This window comes from Peromyscus maniculatus, chromosome 5 (genome assembly GCF_049852395.1).
Source record: "Peromyscus maniculatus bairdii isolate BWxNUB_F1_BW_parent chromosome 5, HU_Pman_BW_mat_3.1, whole genome shotgun sequence".
In the NCBI taxonomy this organism is placed as follows: Eukaryota; Metazoa; Chordata; class Mammalia; order Rodentia; family Cricetidae; genus Peromyscus; species Peromyscus maniculatus.
Genome location: NC_134856.1, coordinates 62098105 through 62116815, shown reverse-complemented (window position 1 = coordinate 62116815; position 18711 = coordinate 62098105). Strand labels below are relative to the sequence as shown.

Here is an 18711-nt window from a genome sequence, read left to right as displayed (position 1 = left end):
GATGCTTGTCAGTTTTTATTATTATAGTATCATTGTGCTGGGGACTAAAGCCTGGATTGTGTGTGCCATGCAAGGGCTCTGCCTCTGAGCCATATCTCCAGTCTGATTCTTCTCATTTTGGATGTACATACCCCATGGTTTTTATTTTCATTTGAACTAATACTCATAAAGACAGGACTTTGTTGGAATGTAAAACAAAATTAAAAGAAACTCCACTAGGAACTTTCACACAGATGCAAAGGATGAGTCAAATCAATCTCAAGCTGTGCCCATTTTGATATTAATGTGATTGGCACTGTGTGGTAACACCTCCACATTTCTCATCACAGGCTGTGTGAAATTACTGGCTACAGTGAAACATGTTCACAAAATCTTATTCTGCAGACACAACCATGAAAAATGAAAGCATGACTTAAAGCTCATTGGGTGAGAGATTAGAGGCATGGCAGAATGGGATGGTAGGGTTCCCTAGGAGCAGGTGATGAAGGTCCCAGCAAATAATGTTAATATACCACAGAGGATACTGAGCTAAGTAACATGGGACAAAAAGAGTGAGTTGCACTATGACCAGACAGCGCACTTCCATTCCAAAGGGAAACCTGGACAAAATGATGGAAGAAACAGAATAAAAACCATGAAGTGTGCTTTTATCCTTCTGCATCTATAATGTTCTGAATTCTTGGATATACATGAAGTGTGCTTTTATCCTTCTGCATCTATAATGTTCTGAATTCTTGGATATACATGAAGTGTGCTTTTATACATCTGCATCTATAATGTTCTGAATTCTTGGATATACATGAAGTGTGCTTTTATCTTTCTGCATCTATAATGTTGTGAATTCTTGGATATACATGAAGTGTGCTTTTATCCTTCTGCATCTATAATGTTCTGAATTCTTGGATATACATGAAGTGTGCTTTTATCCTTCTGCATCTATAATGTTCTGAATTCTTGGATATACTTCCTAAGCCAACACGGGTATTTGCTCATTCCTGTATAAAATCTCTCCAGAAGGTCAGGCAGAAAGCAGAAAGAAATTTCCTATAAAGAGAGAAGAGAGAAACCAGAAACAAAATAAGAAAGGGACTTTATAGGGCCACGCTTCCTGTTCAAGTTTTTCTTCTGAGGCTGGTTTATAGTTCAGTGTTAAGGAGCTTCCCTGACGTGTTTAAGGCCTTGGTTTCCATCCCTGGGACCAAGAAAGAAAACAGAAGGGGGAGGGGCAGAGGCATAAGAAAAGGAAAAGGGGGAGCTGTCTTTTTAATCATACGGAAATATTATCAGCTCAAAACATGGATCCCCATACTGCATAGACAGCACTGAATTTCATCAGAAAATTAGTTTCTCCTCAGATTGATGAGAAAATCACTAACACTCACACAGGGCCACAGCCTGTGCCCAAGGAACACCTGACCCCACTTGACTGGCACCAAAGGACAGAAGATGTCAAGGGTTGCAGAAACAAGTGGGAGTGGTTACCTTCCTGTCACACGTTTTGGGACTTCCAGTGGTGTTCTGCTTGAGAAAGCCAGCTGTCGTGGACCATCGGGTGGGGTTCTTCCTGGAGGGCTCCTCGGAGGAAAAGTTATTATCACTGAGCGAAGTGGAGAGGCCAGTTAAAGCTGGGTCACTGCTCCGGCGGACATGAAGAGGCATATCTACACACAAAGAGAGGGTTGGACTTAGCAGAGATGAACACCACACTAGGAAAGATGCATTCAACGCAAAGACTAGTGACCAAAGACTACTAGATCTTCATTTTGTAATTTGAGGTTTAATCACGTTTATTTATGGTGTGTCTGTGTGTGTATGTGGGTGTGTATGTGTCATGGCATGTGTGTGGAGGTTGGACAACAGTTTGCACACGTTAAGTTTCTCCTTCTACCATGTGGGATCCTAGAATTGAGTTTAGATCTTGGCTTGGAGGCAAGTGCCTTTATTTGCAAAGCCATCTTGCTAGCCCAAGTAAAGCTTTTACATGGAGACAGAGGGACAGCACTCTAACACAAATCCTATCAGGCTTTCAAATGCCCTGGTGGTGAAGGAGATGGAGGAGAGGGCTAGCTCTGGACAAAGCTGCCTGGGCTGGTATATGGGCTTCAACACTCGATACTAACATGATTGTAAGCAAGAAACCTGGCTGTCCTCTACCTCTAGTTACTTGTTACTGGAATGATGACAAAATAACATCCTGCTTGATAAGGATAGTATGGGGTCTAAATAAGAGTCACTGTCTGGCACATGAAAAAGATCAAATTAAGAGTAACAACCCACACTGCTCTTATTTACCATTATGTCCAGATAAATTATCCCAAATACTATGTAAGACATTTAACAAAAAAAGAAAAAGAAATCATTTCATATAACTTTGAAGTGTATCTACAGAATTAGAAATGTAGAACTTAGACAATGCTTGGATAGTCTACTGAAGAATTACACTGAATGTAGCACTGTTTTTCTTCAATAAATTATTACAAGAAAATGCAAAGCACACAGTTGCTTCTTGTCCCTAAGAGGATTGTGGAAGGTAATTTTCATTGTCAACCTGAAAAGATTTCGATTCTTCTAGGACATATCTCGGGGCACGGTTATGAGGATAAACCCAGAGATGTTTGACTGAGAATGGAAGACTCACCCTGAAAGTGGGCTGCACCACGGCCAGAGTCTCGGACTGAATAAAAGTGAGGAGAGCACCAGCTCTCTTTCTCTGTCTGCTTCTGTCTGTCTCCCTCCTCCTCCCCCTCTCCCCTCCTGACTGTGGATGCACTGGAACCAGCTGCCTCTCTCTGCTGCCGCCATGGCTCCCCATCACAGCAGACTGTTCCCCACACTGTGAGCCGGAATAAACACCCCCTTAGGTTGCTTTTGTCAGATACTGTCACAGCCAGAAGAAAAAGAGTGCGTACAGTGATCTTGAGAGTAGTGCACGATATGCAGGAACCTCTGCTATTCCCTCATATAAATCACTCCATAAACGACCATTTCAATACAACAGTCATGCAGAATTAAAATGTGTCCATATTAACACAATCAGCTGCATTAAAACAATCAGCAACAAATTCAGGCCAGTGTCTGTCATGGTATCACTGAAGCATGATGGACCACAGCAGAGGAGAAACCTAGGATATAAGTTTTAATAGTTACCTTAAAGACCTCTAACAAATGCCAAGCATGGTGGTGTACACCTTTAATCTCAGCACTCAGGAGACAGAGGCAGGTGGATATCTCTGAGTTTGAGGCCAGCTTGGTCTACATAATGAGTTCTAGGACAGTCAGAAGTAAGCCCTAAAAACAACAACAATAAAAAACCCAAATACATCTAATAAAATGTCCTTCCCAGGAACCAGTAAGCTCACCTACAAAGCCACAGACAAGCCAGCCTCAGAAATATCCTACTTAACATCCACATCGACACCATGAAAACTTGATAACACTACCGCAACATGGGCAACACTATCCAAGGGGAAAAACAGTTGTTTAGTTTAGCATTGGTTGTAGTTATCTTAATTCGATAGAAGGAACACATTCATAAAAATTATAAGATGTAATTTCTGGTTTTAAGTGTGTATAAATTACCTGTGACAGCCAACATTACTTAAAATTTGCAATTAAAAAAATTAAACAGAGGTTAGGGGTTTAACTAAGGGTTGGGCAGAATGTACTTGCCTAGCACAGAGGAACCCTTCGATTCAATCATTAGTACTACACAAACTATGAGTAGTGACATGTGCCTGTAATCCCAGAACCTGTGGAGTGAACACAGGAGAATGAGAAGTGCAAGATCATCCTTGGCCACATACGGAGTAGAGGCTGGCCTGGGCCACACAAGACCCCATAAATATATAAATAAAACAAATAAATAAGAACTATATAGTTGGGGTGGAGAGATGGCTCAGGGGTTAAGAGCACTGGTTGCTCTTTTCAGAGGTCCTGGGTTCAATTCCCAGCAACCACATGGTGGCACAACCACCTATAACGAGATCTGGTGCCCTCTTCTGGCCTGCAGGCATACATGCAGGCAGAACACTATATATATATATATATATATATATATATATATATATATATATATATATATATATATATATAAAAGAACTATATTGTCACCTTTGAGACAAGTGTGTAACACCACACATAAAGATCAATGTGTACTAATACTATAAGGGAAGTCCCCTACCAGAAGAAAACAAAATTATTCCCTAGGATTACAATGATGAGTATTTTGAGTAATAGCAGTGCTAGAGTTGTTAGGTTTCCGTCACTTAACCAGGTCTTGACACCAATCTCCCTTCCCAGCTTCCAGTGTATAAGTATAAATATCATAGAAGCTCAAAGAGTGAGTTAACAGTGTCAATAGTAGCGCAGCCATAAGGGCTAAAATCAGCACCCACTATCTGGCACAAAATGACCAGAGAAGTATATTCCATCTCACAGCAGAAATTTGCTTCTCAGCATCAACACAGTGGGGGGAACACACGACATTCAGGATTCCATTACACCATTACCTGGAACCATCATTTCTGCCTAGACATGAGCACTATGCTAACCTGTTAACCTGAAACAAACAGAGAAATCACACCTTTATGGCAATGCAGTATTAGGAAAAGTTCCCTTCTATTCTAAGGGATTAGAACTTTCATTAGATTTCACAGCCAAAGTTAATAATACATGGAGAGGTCACTTAAGAGAAGACTGCTGCCCTACTATATACTCAGCCTGTTTGCCAAGCCTGACTTTAAAAGAACAACAAACTTTACAGACCTTGGCTGCTCCATGAACTCAACTTTTATACCCTAAGCTAATGTATAGCTGCAATCTTAAATTACATAAAGCCGGGCAGCGGAGGCACACGCCTTTAATCCCAGCACTCAGGAGGCAGAGGCAGGCGGATCTTCGTGAGTTCGAGGCCAGCCTGGTCTACAGAGCAAGTTCCAGGACAGGCACCAAAACTACAAAGAAAAACCCTGTCTCGAAAAGCAAAATACACGCAAACATACACACACACACACACACACACACACACACACACACGCTTCCATTCCCTTGACCCATGAGTAATGCATACCTGTGTGTATGTTATGGTAACAGATGCTGAAAACAGCAAATACACTGAAAACAACTTTATAAAATGAATATCCATCATAAATGTTGAAGACAACATGCAGATATTGCTTGGTAGCATTTGTTTGCTATCAAAGTCAGCTGGAGCCAGTGACTTAATCCTTTGTAATCCCTACTAAAAATTCTGCAAAGGATCCTTCATTCTTTGCTTCATGTGATGCTTTCTGCGCTGTTCGGTAAGAGAGAGAGCAAAGTCCTTTGTTAGGGACACACAGACACAGGGACAGACAACACCAGAGAGCCTCGGGCAGGCACAGAGTCAGAGTCAGACAAGAAGACAGGGAACGATGGGGACATAAGGACAAAGTAGAGAACTCGAATTCCCAAAGGAAAGTGCTGTTTTAATTTCTTTCCCTCTAAGCAACACTGGCGCATTCAGGTACTCTGAGGCTACTATTTATGTGTTCAACACCATGCACATCTGTTCAGTCTATGCAGCTGCATCTGTAAATAAAGTTGACTGTGGGAACAGGGGGTTGGAGGTGGAGGCTGCTTGCCAAGCGGATGAAGAAGCATGGGGCTATGGGCCACAGAAACTGCAATTTGAGGGGCACACCTGGGAGACATGGATATGCAGTCCCTCCTGTGTGGCCATTAAAGCCATGCTTGTATTGTAGGGAAACTGATTCCTAAGAGTCACCATAAAACCACCCTGGGCATCATCTCTGTGCTACCCTCTAATGCATATGCCGTGCAACATCCCCTTTTATATATTTGAGCACTGTGGCATTCAACAAGGTGAAATTGAGTAATAATAGTAATAACCAGGCTGGTCAGAATATTACAGAACTAAATAAAGAAGTCAGCGGTGAATTCTCACTAGAGGATTGTCAGGTAACCAGAAACAAGGTTTCAAAGGCTTTAAGGGGCCATAAGAGCTGGGTGATCTCAATACAGGCATAGCACTGGCTGTCCTAAAACGGAAAGACTCCAGTATTATGGTATTGAAGCACACCAGACACAGGGAAAGATAGCATACTGTCCCATCCATTCACGGGAGAAGCTGACGAAGCTGCTCTTGTAGAAGTGTGCACTGTGGGCAAGAAGAGCAAGGAGGAGGAAACCAGTACAAAGACAAACAGATAATGCAGCATGCTCTGGAACCTGATAGGACAGTGTGATAGCTACAGCCAAGAATTTTTATTGTGCATTTCAAAATAGCAAAAGTAAAGGATTCCAAATATTTCCAACATAAAGAAGTAAAAAATGTTTGAAAACATGGAGATGCTAGGTACACTGTATGAGTATACCTATATCACTACACATCATATACACAGGGCAGTATCACATTGTACTCTATGAATATATATAATAACTATAAAAACAGAGATCCCAGTGTGGCTCTGTGTTCACACACACAGAAATTCAGATCCAGCAGGAACTGATTATCTCCCACTATAATGGCACTCATTTGGAGGTATACTGGTTTATTTTTTTTCTTGGTTCTATAATTGCATGAATAGCATTATTATGCAGCTTACACAAACACAAAGGTTTACGAATAGAATTTTAGAGCCAATGACTTCCTTTGGAGGGTCTGAATTATTTTATATTTTAATATGAGCCCTGTAACAGTCACAATGGAGAAACAAGTAGCTCACTTCACAGATAAGCTGGGCTCAAAAATACAGGAACAGCCAACTATGATCACAGATCAATGTCCTAGACAAAAGTTTGGGCTCCTGAGCAAGGCTCATGACTACACAAATCATTAAGTTATTATTCACTAATGTATCAGAAAAGGCATTCTATTTCTATCTACCTATGACAATGAATGTTGGCATCAACTATTAAAGAGAAGAATCTTGTCTTCAAAGCAGAATCACACACACTGAAAATGACATATTCAACTGCCTCTTTTCACATCAAGGAGCAGACGAACAACACACTAGCTATAAATGCAGATTGTAACAGCACACATCTACATTGCAAAAATGCTAACACAGAGAAGAAGAGGCCTATTTGCTTAGTGGAGGGGGGCTACAAGCATGGATACTTTGGTGCTAAAGAACAGTACAGATGAACAGGCTGAGGCTGGCATGGGTCTCAGACAGTCACCTCAGGACCTGACCAAGTCCAAAAAGCCAGAGCCAGGTGCGGTGATACCCTTCTAATACAACAGAGGCAGGCTGATCTCTGTGAGTCTGAGGCCAGCCTGGTCTACACAGTGAAGTGCAAGCCCCAGCTAGGGCTTTTCACTATAACAAAACAATAGCAGCAAAAAAGTAAGTGAGTGCCTCAAACAGATGTGGTTTGTGCAGCTCAGGGCTGAAGGTGGTTACCATTTAATAAGTGAAAATGAAAAAAATGCTAAAATTTTACTGTTTTTTTCATTTTTAAGAAACAATAATAAACCGACTATATGTTCCATAACCAATATGAGTTTATGACAATGTCTTTACAAAAAGCAAAGCATGAAACCAGAGGAGACAGCCACTGCTTTATGTTTCATACAATAGAGGACACCTGGATCCCATATCTGCTTCTGCAGGCACTCTGCTGCAAAATGGGAAAGCAGAGAGAAAAACCAGCAGTACAAACGGGGACCTGGAGCGAGAGCATATTCTAATTGCTTTCTGAGATAATTGTGGAGATTCCTCGGCCATACTTGGAGAATGGCAGTTTCTCAAAGGTCAGCTGCAACCTGGGTGTGAACTTTTCCGTCACATTATAATCTGCTTGGCTATCTCACGCTTTTAATGGAATATCTACTGATGAAAAATTCTGCGGCATTAGTCATCTGGGAAATATTAGTTATTGAGCTCTGCCAATCTTCTCAATGTTGACACATTTTCTTTCCTATCAGAAAAATCACATATGTTAACGTCTCTACTGATCTCATTGGGAACGTGTTACAGGGTGGGAAGTTGTCAACAGGAGCAAGTTATGGGTTGGGAAGATGTCAGTCATGCTCATAGTGGGTGTGAGTTTCCTAAACCTGCTTTTCACAAAAGGTTGAATTTTATCTCTGGCAACAAGTCCTGGCAGCTGTTGCCCTTCTTTGATAGGCTCCTGTCATCCGCTTGCTAGAAACCAGCAGATACCAGATTCTGAATATCCAGTCCTTCTGCCCTTTTTGAAAATAAAAATAATGTTGCAGGGCTGGAGAGCTGGGTAGGTGAGCAAAGTGTGTGCTGTGCAAGCAGGAGGCCCCCAAGGCTGGGAAAGCAGAGAAATGGATCGCTAGAGCTCTCTGACCAGCCGGTCTACCAGAAATGGTGAGCTCCAAGTTCAGGGGGAGAATCTGGCTAAAACAAGGTGGACAAGACCCAACATCAACCTCTGACCTGCACACACATGCGTGCGTGCGTGCGTGCGCACTCACAGTCTGTCTGTCTGTCTCTCTCTCTGTGTGTGTGTGTGTCTCTCTCTGTGTCTCTCTCTGTCTCTCTCTCTCTCTCTCTCTCTCTCTCTCTGAATGAAATCTAAAAGGTTCCCAATTCAAGCCATTGCCTAGCAGTTTTTTTAGACAGCTGCAATGTTTTATGCCTGCTTCCCATTCTGCCATTTAAAATCTGTATACTTGAAGTCAGGTTGAAGTAAGGGCTTGCCCTGGTTCATCAAGGAGTAAGCAGTGTGAGTGACAAGCGGGGCTTTTTTTCAACTGAGTGTATGGGGCAAATGAAGCATGCCCACACTAGTGGCCAGCATGTTACCTTTGGACTGCCCCTACCCATACAGTGTGAGGCAAGTCAACAATACAGTGAGCATTCCTGGTACCCTTGGGGCTGGGGATTGAGGCCAGGGCCTCACACATGGTGATAGCTGAGTCTACTACCACTATACCCCACCCAGTCCAATAGATACATCTTAATAATAATGAAAATGTGTGATCCTCTGCCTCCCTGAAATGATCTCAATGACTCATAAGGATCCATGAGCCAGAGCCTGAGAACCACAGGTCTGGTCCTGAGGTCCTGGAATTAGTTCCTCTTTAGGGCTTTGGTTCCCAACAGGTAGAAACAAAGACCACAATGAGGGCTGAAAAGATTCCTTGAGCACTAAACATGTGATCTCAAACATGTTCATTGCCCCCACCAGTCTCCTCCACCAAACCTCCTCCTAAGAACTGATAGCCATCTAGCAACATGTCAGGCAAGTATAAAAAGATCCCTATGCTGCAATATTATAAGCACTACAGCTTGCAAATACCAAAAGCTGTGAGGACGGACACCAAGTTAGCCACAGTGAAGGAGGGGGGCATCTGAGTAAGCAGCCCAGGTCTTAAGAAAGCTGATTCTGATAAATATCTAGACTTTGAGAGGCTTGCCATCTCTCCTCATAGCAACAGAACTTAGTATCATATAGAGAATACCATTTTGCCCTTGCCATCAAGGAATAAATATGAATGCAGTATCTATCCTTAGTTTCATTTCCTGCTGATATGATAAAATACTCTGAAAAAACTAACTTAGGAGAGAAACTATGTGATCCCAATTTCAGTTTCTTGTCCATCACTGTGGGGAAGTCAAGGTAGCAGCTGATCACACCATATCCAGTTTGGAGCAGAGAACAATGGATCAACATGCATGCTCAACTCAAGTTATCCACTCTTGGAGCCTGGATCTTCTCCCTAGTGGATGCTTCTACCCACATGGAGGGCTGGGTCCTCCTACTGAAATATCTTAATCAAGACAAGCCCCAACAGACATTCCCACTGGCCAACATGATCAAGATAACACCTCATTGACATTCTCTTTCAAGGTGATTCTAAAATCTAACCATTACAAGACTTCTGCAACTCACAGAGTGGTCCTGAGCTGGTGACCTATTGCAGCATCACTAATAAACTGGTGTACTTTATATCCATCACAGTAATTAACAATAATGTGCACTTCTTATCTGTTGAAATTCCTCAGCCCTGATTTTAGGAAAGCAGAAGTACTTAAAAATATGATGATAAAACTTTCCCACCAAGTGATCTTCTGATTTATTTAATATATAGATGTTCAAAGTCTGGCCTCTGAAACATTAAAAAGAAAATTCAAAGATAGGCATCTTTAATAATGAAGCTGCTGGCTGCAGCTCAGAGGGATGCGCAGTGGTCCTGGGCCCAGGACAGCTGTGCAGGCCGTTTGATGTCATCGCTGCTTTGAAGAAGGGCTAAAGCAGCAATAAACCATCATCCCAGGATTCCAGATGCTCTGTGGTACTAGTGCACTATAAATATTGATTTGTTTTCCTAGGTAACGTGCTTTTTAAATAAGGTGAAGAAAGGGTAAATCTAATAAGGAATTAGGACAAATGGTAAACAGGAGACGCAAGTGTAAGTTAGACTTCCAACTGCCTCCTCCTCACCAGGCCGATCGCTGCTTCTCTTAGTTTTCCAGTTGACTCATATGTTATTTAACCACTTGAGGCAATGAATAAACTTGTTCCAAAAAGGCCTAGCATAAGCTGGCAAGATATTTAATCAAATCAAAAAGCATAAAGTCACAAGGTTTCTAATAGAATTTACTATACAAATAGCACAATTACTCCTCATACAAAATACAACCATTTCTCCCATCTCCAGGGCCACTACACAGCTCCTGAAGACACAATTCACCATGGGAAAAGCCAAGTTATTAGCATGTGCCACATTACAAAAGCTACCCTCCAATGGCAGTGCACCAAGCCTAAGGCTGGGAAGAATTCTCCATCCAGAGGCTGTGAGTAGACTTCAGGTGTCCTCCCAACCCTATTTCCTATGCCACCTGTCATGGCTAGTGCTCAGCCATACCCAGACTGGCAGTTCCACCTCAGAGCTCTGCAGGAAGACAGTCCCAAAGTGCAGAAAGGAGTAAGTGAGAAAAGCCCGTGGCTTTTTGACTTAACTTACTACAGCACTGTGAGCCTGGTTCTACTCTTTGGAAAGCATATGATGCCTTTCTAACCCATCAATCAAATGCAGTGGATCAGAATTATTGGTCTGGTTGGACCACAGCAACATTAGAACAAGTCCTGGTATTTGCATTCTAGGATCTGTTAGCGGAAGTTTCCAGAAAAAAAGTCCTTCCGATAGTGAACCTTCTACAAAAGCTGACTGACTAATCAAAATATCCATGATTGTAGTGAGCTAGACTGTTGCAGGTCCAGGGCAAAATTGAGCTATCTTAGCCAAAGAGGTACTTCCTGCCCACCTCTCTGTGGCCTATCATCCTTGTGACTACGAGGTAAGTCATTCTGAAATGTATTAACAGAGCACTGGCTTCCACCAATGCAAAGACTAAGAATATCCTCTAACAGTATCCGAAGCCCGCTGCTCCATCTCCCGCTGTGCTGTTACCTGTCCACCTGGACTTCCAGAAATGTGTTTCCTTTGTTCTGTTATTATTTTGGAAGAAAGAAAGAAAGAAAGAAAGAAAGAAAGAAAGAAGGAAGGAAGGAAGGAAGGAAGGAAGGAAGGAAGGAAGGAAGGAAGGAAGGAAGGAAGGAAGGAAGGAAGGGAGGGAGGGAGGGAGGGAGGAAGGAAGGGAGGAAGGAAGAGAGGAAGGAAGGAAGGAAGGAAGGAAGGAAGGAAGGAAGGAAGGAAGGAAGGAAGGAAGGAAGGAAGGAAGGAAGGAAGAAAGAAAGAAAGAAAGAAAGAAAGAAAGAAAGAAAGAAAGAAAGAAAGAAAGAAAGAAAGAAAGAAAGAAAGAAAGAAAGAAAGAATCATGACAGTGTTACCATGTCAGAACACAGAATTTGGAGTAATCTGAATGTGTGTTCCTGGGCCATGGTCATTTGTATTTGGCCCCCTAATAAACCATCTCTTTATTCCTTTCTAGGTGAGAGTTGTGGGATTTTTGTTTGTCTGTTTGTCTTTTGCATGGACAGATCTGAATGCTTCGATGCCTCATGCCCAGAGGCAGCTGAAGGCACCAAATGCCACAGGTGTTCCCGGGCCCACCTGCTCTAAGAGCTTCCCACAGCTGAATGGAAGCTGTGCTCACATGAACTTCGCCAGTCAGAACTCACCTTCATTATTAAATGCTTCCTCCAGCACAGAAAATGGTACTTGAAAATGTTTGCAAAAATGGTTTATAAATGAAACTGATGAATAAACGTGGCTTCCAGCTATCTCTACCTTTTTTATATCTACTGTCTCAATTACAGTAAGGTCAATCTCTTTATCAGAGAAGAAACAATGATACATATTGGATAGCCCAAGGGGGGCGATTTTTTTTAACTGTTGAGAAAAGACTGAATTGCTAGTTCAAGCACTGCCAATAATAGATAGACTCCCAGCAATGTGTTCTTTTCATTTTATTGTTTTTACTATTCAGTTTGCACTGCCGACCTCCATGTGTATCTGAGTCCCCTCCAGGGGTGCCTGGGTACCACATACTGCAGGTCAAAACCCACACTCCAGGAAGAATCTTACACTTGACCTGAATCAAATCCCTCTTATCTCTTCCAGTTTCTACTTTATCAGTTCAGTTCAACAATCATGGAATCAAATTTGAAAACTATCAATTATATCTGACAAGGAATTTGTCTCTCAAAAATTGCCATCGACTATTGATTGATGGGGATATTCTGTAAAGGCTCAATGCTGTCCTTAGATATTTGTCTTCTATTATCTTATTAAGGGTTTGCAGACGTCACTCACTGTCCGGTTAACTTTTGAGAAGCATGGCTTTCCCATCGATTTATTATTCTAACCTCTAACCTGTAATGCTATAGAAAAGTGTAACATGTGCCTTCACCTAGGGACTACGGATCTACAACTTTCACTAGCTGATTTTCCATTCACGGATGTACTCCATCTTCATCTGATTCTATAATTACTTTGCCTGCATGATTCTTATCAACTGCTTCATGGAGGCAAACCTCTTCAGATGTCTCCAGACTTCTGCTGTTGTTGTTACTGGGTTTGTTTGGTTTTGTGGTGCTGGGGATGAACCCCAAGCTTCCAAGCTGCTGAAGCAAATGCACTGCAATACACTCCAGACCAAATCTCTACACTTTATTTTGCTCACAAGTGAAATTTTTGTCTTTTGTTAAGGAAGCCTATATTTGCTAAGGACTCACTATACTCTATGCACTCAATTAGCTGCTGGTGGCGAACAGATCTCAGTGAGGATAAAGAGACAATAAAGTAATAGTGCATACAATGTCACCAGGGATTGGTGCTGTGGAAAGCTAAATGCAGTAAGGGCCAATGGGAAGGGAAATAATTTCTAAGGGGGAGAGCAGGACACAGGTTGTCCAGTTTCAGATCAATTTCTCACTGTGGCACCTTGTACATGCTGGCTAGTAATCAGCTTACTTGGCACTAGTCAGTGGCTCCAAGCAGTGAGCAAGGCTTCCGGGTCCTGAAGCATATGGCTGCATGTCTATATGTATTACCTTCGATGTGTGGATGAGAGCTTTCCCTGGTAATCTAATGCCGTCACTCTTCTCCTTAAGGGAAGAGTAATGGACATGTTACTACATCCTATGCATCTGGAACAGGCAATCAGGGTGGAGTCACTGATGGTGCTGGACACTTACTATGTTAGGAAGGTGAGAGGAACTTTAACACACTAACAAGGAATTCTTTAAAGCAACACTAAGTAAATAGCTAAAGGAGTTTTTCCTATTGAACAGGTAGGGAAATTGAGTTTTAGAATAGTAAGAACGCCTGACTAGAGTTAATTTACAAGAGGCGGTGGAAATAAATCCACATCTCAGTCATCAGAACAAAGAAAATGGGCTCCTACCCAACAAGGGTGGAATGGGAATCCCGGGGTCTAGGGCTGAAAGCCTACCTTGTTCACAAAATTCTCAGCATCCAGAGTCCTCATCACCAAAGGGCAGCCATTTAGCAAATGCATTTGAGCAGACCTCTTACTGACAAAATAAGAAGGACAGACAGACTCTGTCCCTCAGTTCATGGCCGAACTGGGGCGTCAATATCTGTACATATTCTTGACAGAAAAAAAGAAGGGCCATGTAAAGAATCATGAATGAGACAGGCTCCTTTTAGGGAAAGCTGAGAAACAATAAAAGCTCTTACGTTATCATAATTTGTTGTCTTGTTAGAAGACATGTATGAGGGAGGAATGTCACACTGAAGAAGAGGGACCTTGTCGTGTGTGTGTTTGTGTGTGTGTGTGTGTGTGTGTGTGTGTGTGTGTGTGTGTGTGTGCACGCATATACACAAATGCTTCACATTTCACAGCTGTGCCACAAGCATGACCAGAAGTGTGTGAGGTGACCTTAATCTGCACGTTCACACATTGTAACTGCATGATCTTAGAAAATGGGTTTATTGGTACCAAAACAATCATTTCAGGCAAATATTTGTGGGCTAAGGATAATGTCTGACCACTGAGGAAGTGTGCCCTTATGTGGATCCCCTCCTCTATCTGACTCCACATCCTAAAGGTGAAAATCCAGACCAACAGCAAACTCACACCTATGTATATAAAGATGCTCTGTGAGAAATGTCAATCTTTCTAAATCTTCACTAGTTTGTTGTAAAGAGGATCTGGGCATACTTCATGAAATGCTTGGCTTCAGGGCACTACCCAGATGTATTAAAGACTTAGTGTAAGGTTAGTCTAGGCATGTTCTCACAAGCCCATGATCAACTCTAGTGAGCAGCCAAGACATGGAACCATGCTGACACACACTACAGGTCAGGCCTGAGGATCCAGCTAAGAATACAGATTCCAATGCCGACAACCACAGGGGGTCAAAAATTATGTGTTCTCTAGCAAGTCACCAGGTTCTGCCCCAGGTAGCAAGGTGGCTAGGCTGCCCCATATAGGAGCCACTATTGGGGGCTATTTCACTGATGTCTCTTTGGCCTTATTTCAAAGCTGGGAGGCTATGAGGGAGCAGTGATTACTATTACTAAACTCTTCAGACATGTCTCTGAAATGTTTTGTTTTAAGACTCTGGCCATTTTGTAGATCAGTTAACTCAGCTAAATGAAAGTATAACACCAAAGCTATGATTTGATACTCTCAACTATATTAACCTTTTATTACTGCATAAAGGACAAGGTCACAGGTGGTTCTATTTCTCTCAACTTTCAAAGTTTAAAGATGGAATAGTTGGTCTACTTAAAGAATACAGGGAAGAAGAACCTGCATTTTCTAGCATCTAACAGAATTTTTATGACATATTTTATGTTTATATTTGCACCTTGGGAAATCACAGTTCATAGCTAGACTCCCCAAAAATAAACAAATATTTACATATGACTTTGTTTATCAAGGTGCTATATTTAACACAACCCACTGTGATAATACAAATGTTATCATAATCTGCTACAAAATAAAGTTCCAGTCACAATCAAAGCAGTTAACAATCCTCTATTTAGTATGTTTATAGCATCAAAGAGTTGGCTGCTTTTTAATTGGGGAGATAAACCGCTTTAATATTGATGAAACATTTCTAATATTTAAGCAGCACTTTTACACCAGTAAATCTAAACAACTTTACCTATCCCTCTGCTAGCTTGACAACCAAGCAAAAAGAATTCAACCCAATAGTGGTTTCCTAGGCAACAAGAAGAGAGAGAATCACTGGGAGGAAAAAATCGAAAACAAGAAAAAGCATTGTGGCATTTCCAGTAGGCTTAAGAAATGCATTCTAATTGTCCAAATGTCACAAAGACAACAATATTGAAAATCATTTCATTGGAAATGATTCAAAAGATAATGCCATTTTCATTGTAGCAAACGGGGTGTGGAGAAATAGAAAAATTAGATTCCCTTCCTTTATTCTGAATTAAGTAGGGTCAGTCATCAATCTTGTCTGATTTTATGAAATTTATCTACATTAGTACAGATTTCTAATATGCCTCCTTATTTCCCTATGGCAAGTATGAGCTGACACTTAACTACACAAAGAATCACCAGGGTGAGGAGACAGTGCTGTTTAGAGAAAGCCTCTGGGCATCTCTGGGCTCACAGAGGACCCCATACATGCTTAGGTCTTCATTCAAAAGGAAAGCCCTTTGTGATGGTTATATTGATTATCCATTTGACAAGGTCTATAATCAGCTTGGAGACAAACCTCTGGGCATGTCTGTAAGCAATTTTCTATACTAGGTTAACTGAAGTAGAAAGACCAACCCTAAGTGTGAGTGGGACCTTCCTAAGGGCGGGCTGGATATAAAGAAGACTGACCATAAAGGAAGCAAGCAGCAGTATTCATCTCTGCTTCCTGACTGCAGATGCAATGTGAGGAGCTGCCTTGAGCTCCTGCGAACACACCATCCATACTCTGAACTACAACAGACTGTGCTTGCCAAACTAACCAGAAGAAACCACTCACTCCTAAAGCTGCTTCTGTCCCAGCAGCAAGAAAAGTAAACAGTGTGATCCTTGAAAACAAGTGAGCCCAGGCTGAGTATTCTCTCTTGCCCCCTAATTTCCTCCTTTGTGACACAAAGGCTTACATTCAACCTCACAAAACTTTCAGCTTGTGCTGAAGTGCTGAGGGACTGGTCTGTAATTCTACTGATGAAATCAGTACTATGTTCTAGGCTTGGGAACTTTCTTTAGAAGCCTTGAACTTGAGTTAACCTTGAGGAAGCAACATTGGAAACACTATAGCACACAGTGGGTTAAAGGTCTAAATTTTTACCAGCGTTTTAACCATGGAGCATTTTGTCTTGTCTCTATATTGGGAGCATTTACCTAGATTAAAAAGAGTGTGATGAAAGCCCTCAATCCACGCTGAATGTCACTGCAGTCCTATGAGACACTCAATATTGTCATCTAATCAGCCTTCTCAGAGAAACACTTTGCTAATTTAGGAACTTGGGTGGAACTGATCCAGTAATTCAAAGCCATGAACTCAGTAGCTGCAGCCAAACATTACAAGTGTTTCCTGATAATTCACTTCTTGATGATCGGTAAATTAAGGAAATGAACAATAAAATCCAAGTCATCATAATAATAAATAGTAAAGAAATTTCGTTTCTATTATGTATACCCAACAAAGCAAGGGAGAAAAGTTGCAATTCCTTCCCCCAGAGGCAATCAACCAGCAGCAGCATGAGAATGGTGCTAACAGCCAGGGAATGGTGTGCAACCCTATGATCTGAGTGTCCCAGTGAATTGTGTGCAACCCTATGATCTGAGTGTCCCAGTGAATCAATGTGCAACCCTGTGACCTGGGTGTCCCAGTGAATCCATGTGCAACCCTGTGACCTGGGTGTCCCAGTGAATCCATGTGCAACCATGTGACCTGGGTGTCCCAGTAAATCAATGTGCAAGCCTGTGACCTGGGTGTCCCAGTGAATAGGTATGGAACCCTGTGACCTGGGTGTCGCAGTGAATCAATATGCACGCCTGTCACCTGGGTGTTTGGTTTCCTATGAATGTGTTCACCTTTTCATATATGCTTGCTCTCTTATAAAAGGTAAAATAACAGAAGGCACGAAAACTACTCAAGAACAAGTTGATAATTTGTGAGAATAGTAAATTCCCAAACAGAAGCACATATGCCAGTGAGCACATTCTCATGGTTTAGTTCGCTCGGGCATGCCTTTCTTTTTTGATGTTTTTTGATCCAGCTATCTAGACTCTCTCACTGGTTGCTGAAGACAACAGAGGAGGTCACCATACTTTATTCATACAACACATAAAGTCATCTCAAAGAAGATTTAAACAACACTGCCATTAACAAATATCTGAGCCAGGCTTGGTGGCATAGACCTTTCATACTAGCACACTGGAAACTGGATTCCGAATTCTAGGCCACTCCAAGCTATAGATACAAAATCAGAGGTGAACCTGGGCTACATATTGAGACTGTATTTTTAAAAGAGGAAAAAAAAGTGTTCCCTAAGAGTCTAGCAGGCTGGTAGGTGGGCTACAATCCATGAAGATCTCCAGGGGTCTGACAAAGCATGCTGATAATGCAGTACAGCAGTGAATTTTCTCCCACTCCCATGAGCCAGCACAGCCAGCTTCCAAGTTCAGATCTGATCAGATATGAGTAAAATTCCTTTCCTTTTTCATAGTGTTAACTTTACATTTTCCTTACCCACATTTTTTTTTAATTTCCAAAAGACTTACTATTATTTCAGACATCACTATGTGGTGCGGTTTGAATAAGGAATGTCCCCAGCGGGTTGGCACTGTTTGAGGAGGTGGTGAGCACTGCTGGGAAAAGTCAGTCACCTAGGGATCACTAGAGAATTTATTGCCTTGCCCCATTTTCAGACTATGGGCGCTCGCTCACTCTCTCGCTCTCTCGCTCTCTCGCTCTCTCTCTCTCTCTCTCCCTCCCTCCCTCCCTCCCCCTCCCCCTCCCCCTCTCCCTCTCTCACTGCTTCCTACTTATGAGTGGAGATGTGACCTCTTGGCTTCTTGCTACAGCTGACCACTACCATGCCTTGCCCTCCCTATGGAACCATAAGCCAAAATGAATGCTTCTCTTCTAATAGTTGCTTCTGGCTATGGTATTTTATCGAAGAAAGAAGCAAACAGCAAAAAAAAAAAAAAAAAAAAAAAAAAAAAAAAAAAAAAAAAAAAAAAAAAAAAAAAAAAAAAAAAAAAAAAAAAAAAACAAAAACCACAACTGTTTATGTTTATCAACTAGAAGGATACTAGCAACATTTTGGATTTGTAGTACATCAACTATGTCTTTATACAAAGGACAGTAAGCTCTGATGTG

At 41.8% G+C, this 18711-nt stretch overlaps 1 protein-coding gene across 29 annotated transcripts in view; it reads right to left on the bottom strand.

Annotated features, from left to right (window-relative positions):
• Window positions 1–18711, bottom strand: part of Pard3 (par-3 family cell polarity regulator) — a 552281-nt gene that overhangs the window by 308090 nt on the left and 225480 nt on the right. For 28 of the 29 annotated variants that reach the window (XM_006982509.4, XM_006982506.4, XM_016001065.3 and 25 more), the window contains one exon: window positions 1483–1661. The exons of the other annotated variant lie outside the window; for it this stretch is intronic. In XM_006982509.4, coding sequence (XP_006982571.1) covers window positions 1483–1661 — 179 coding nt within the window. The remainder of the gene's footprint in view (window positions 1–1482; window positions 1662–18711) is intronic. 29 annotated transcript variants of the gene reach the window in all.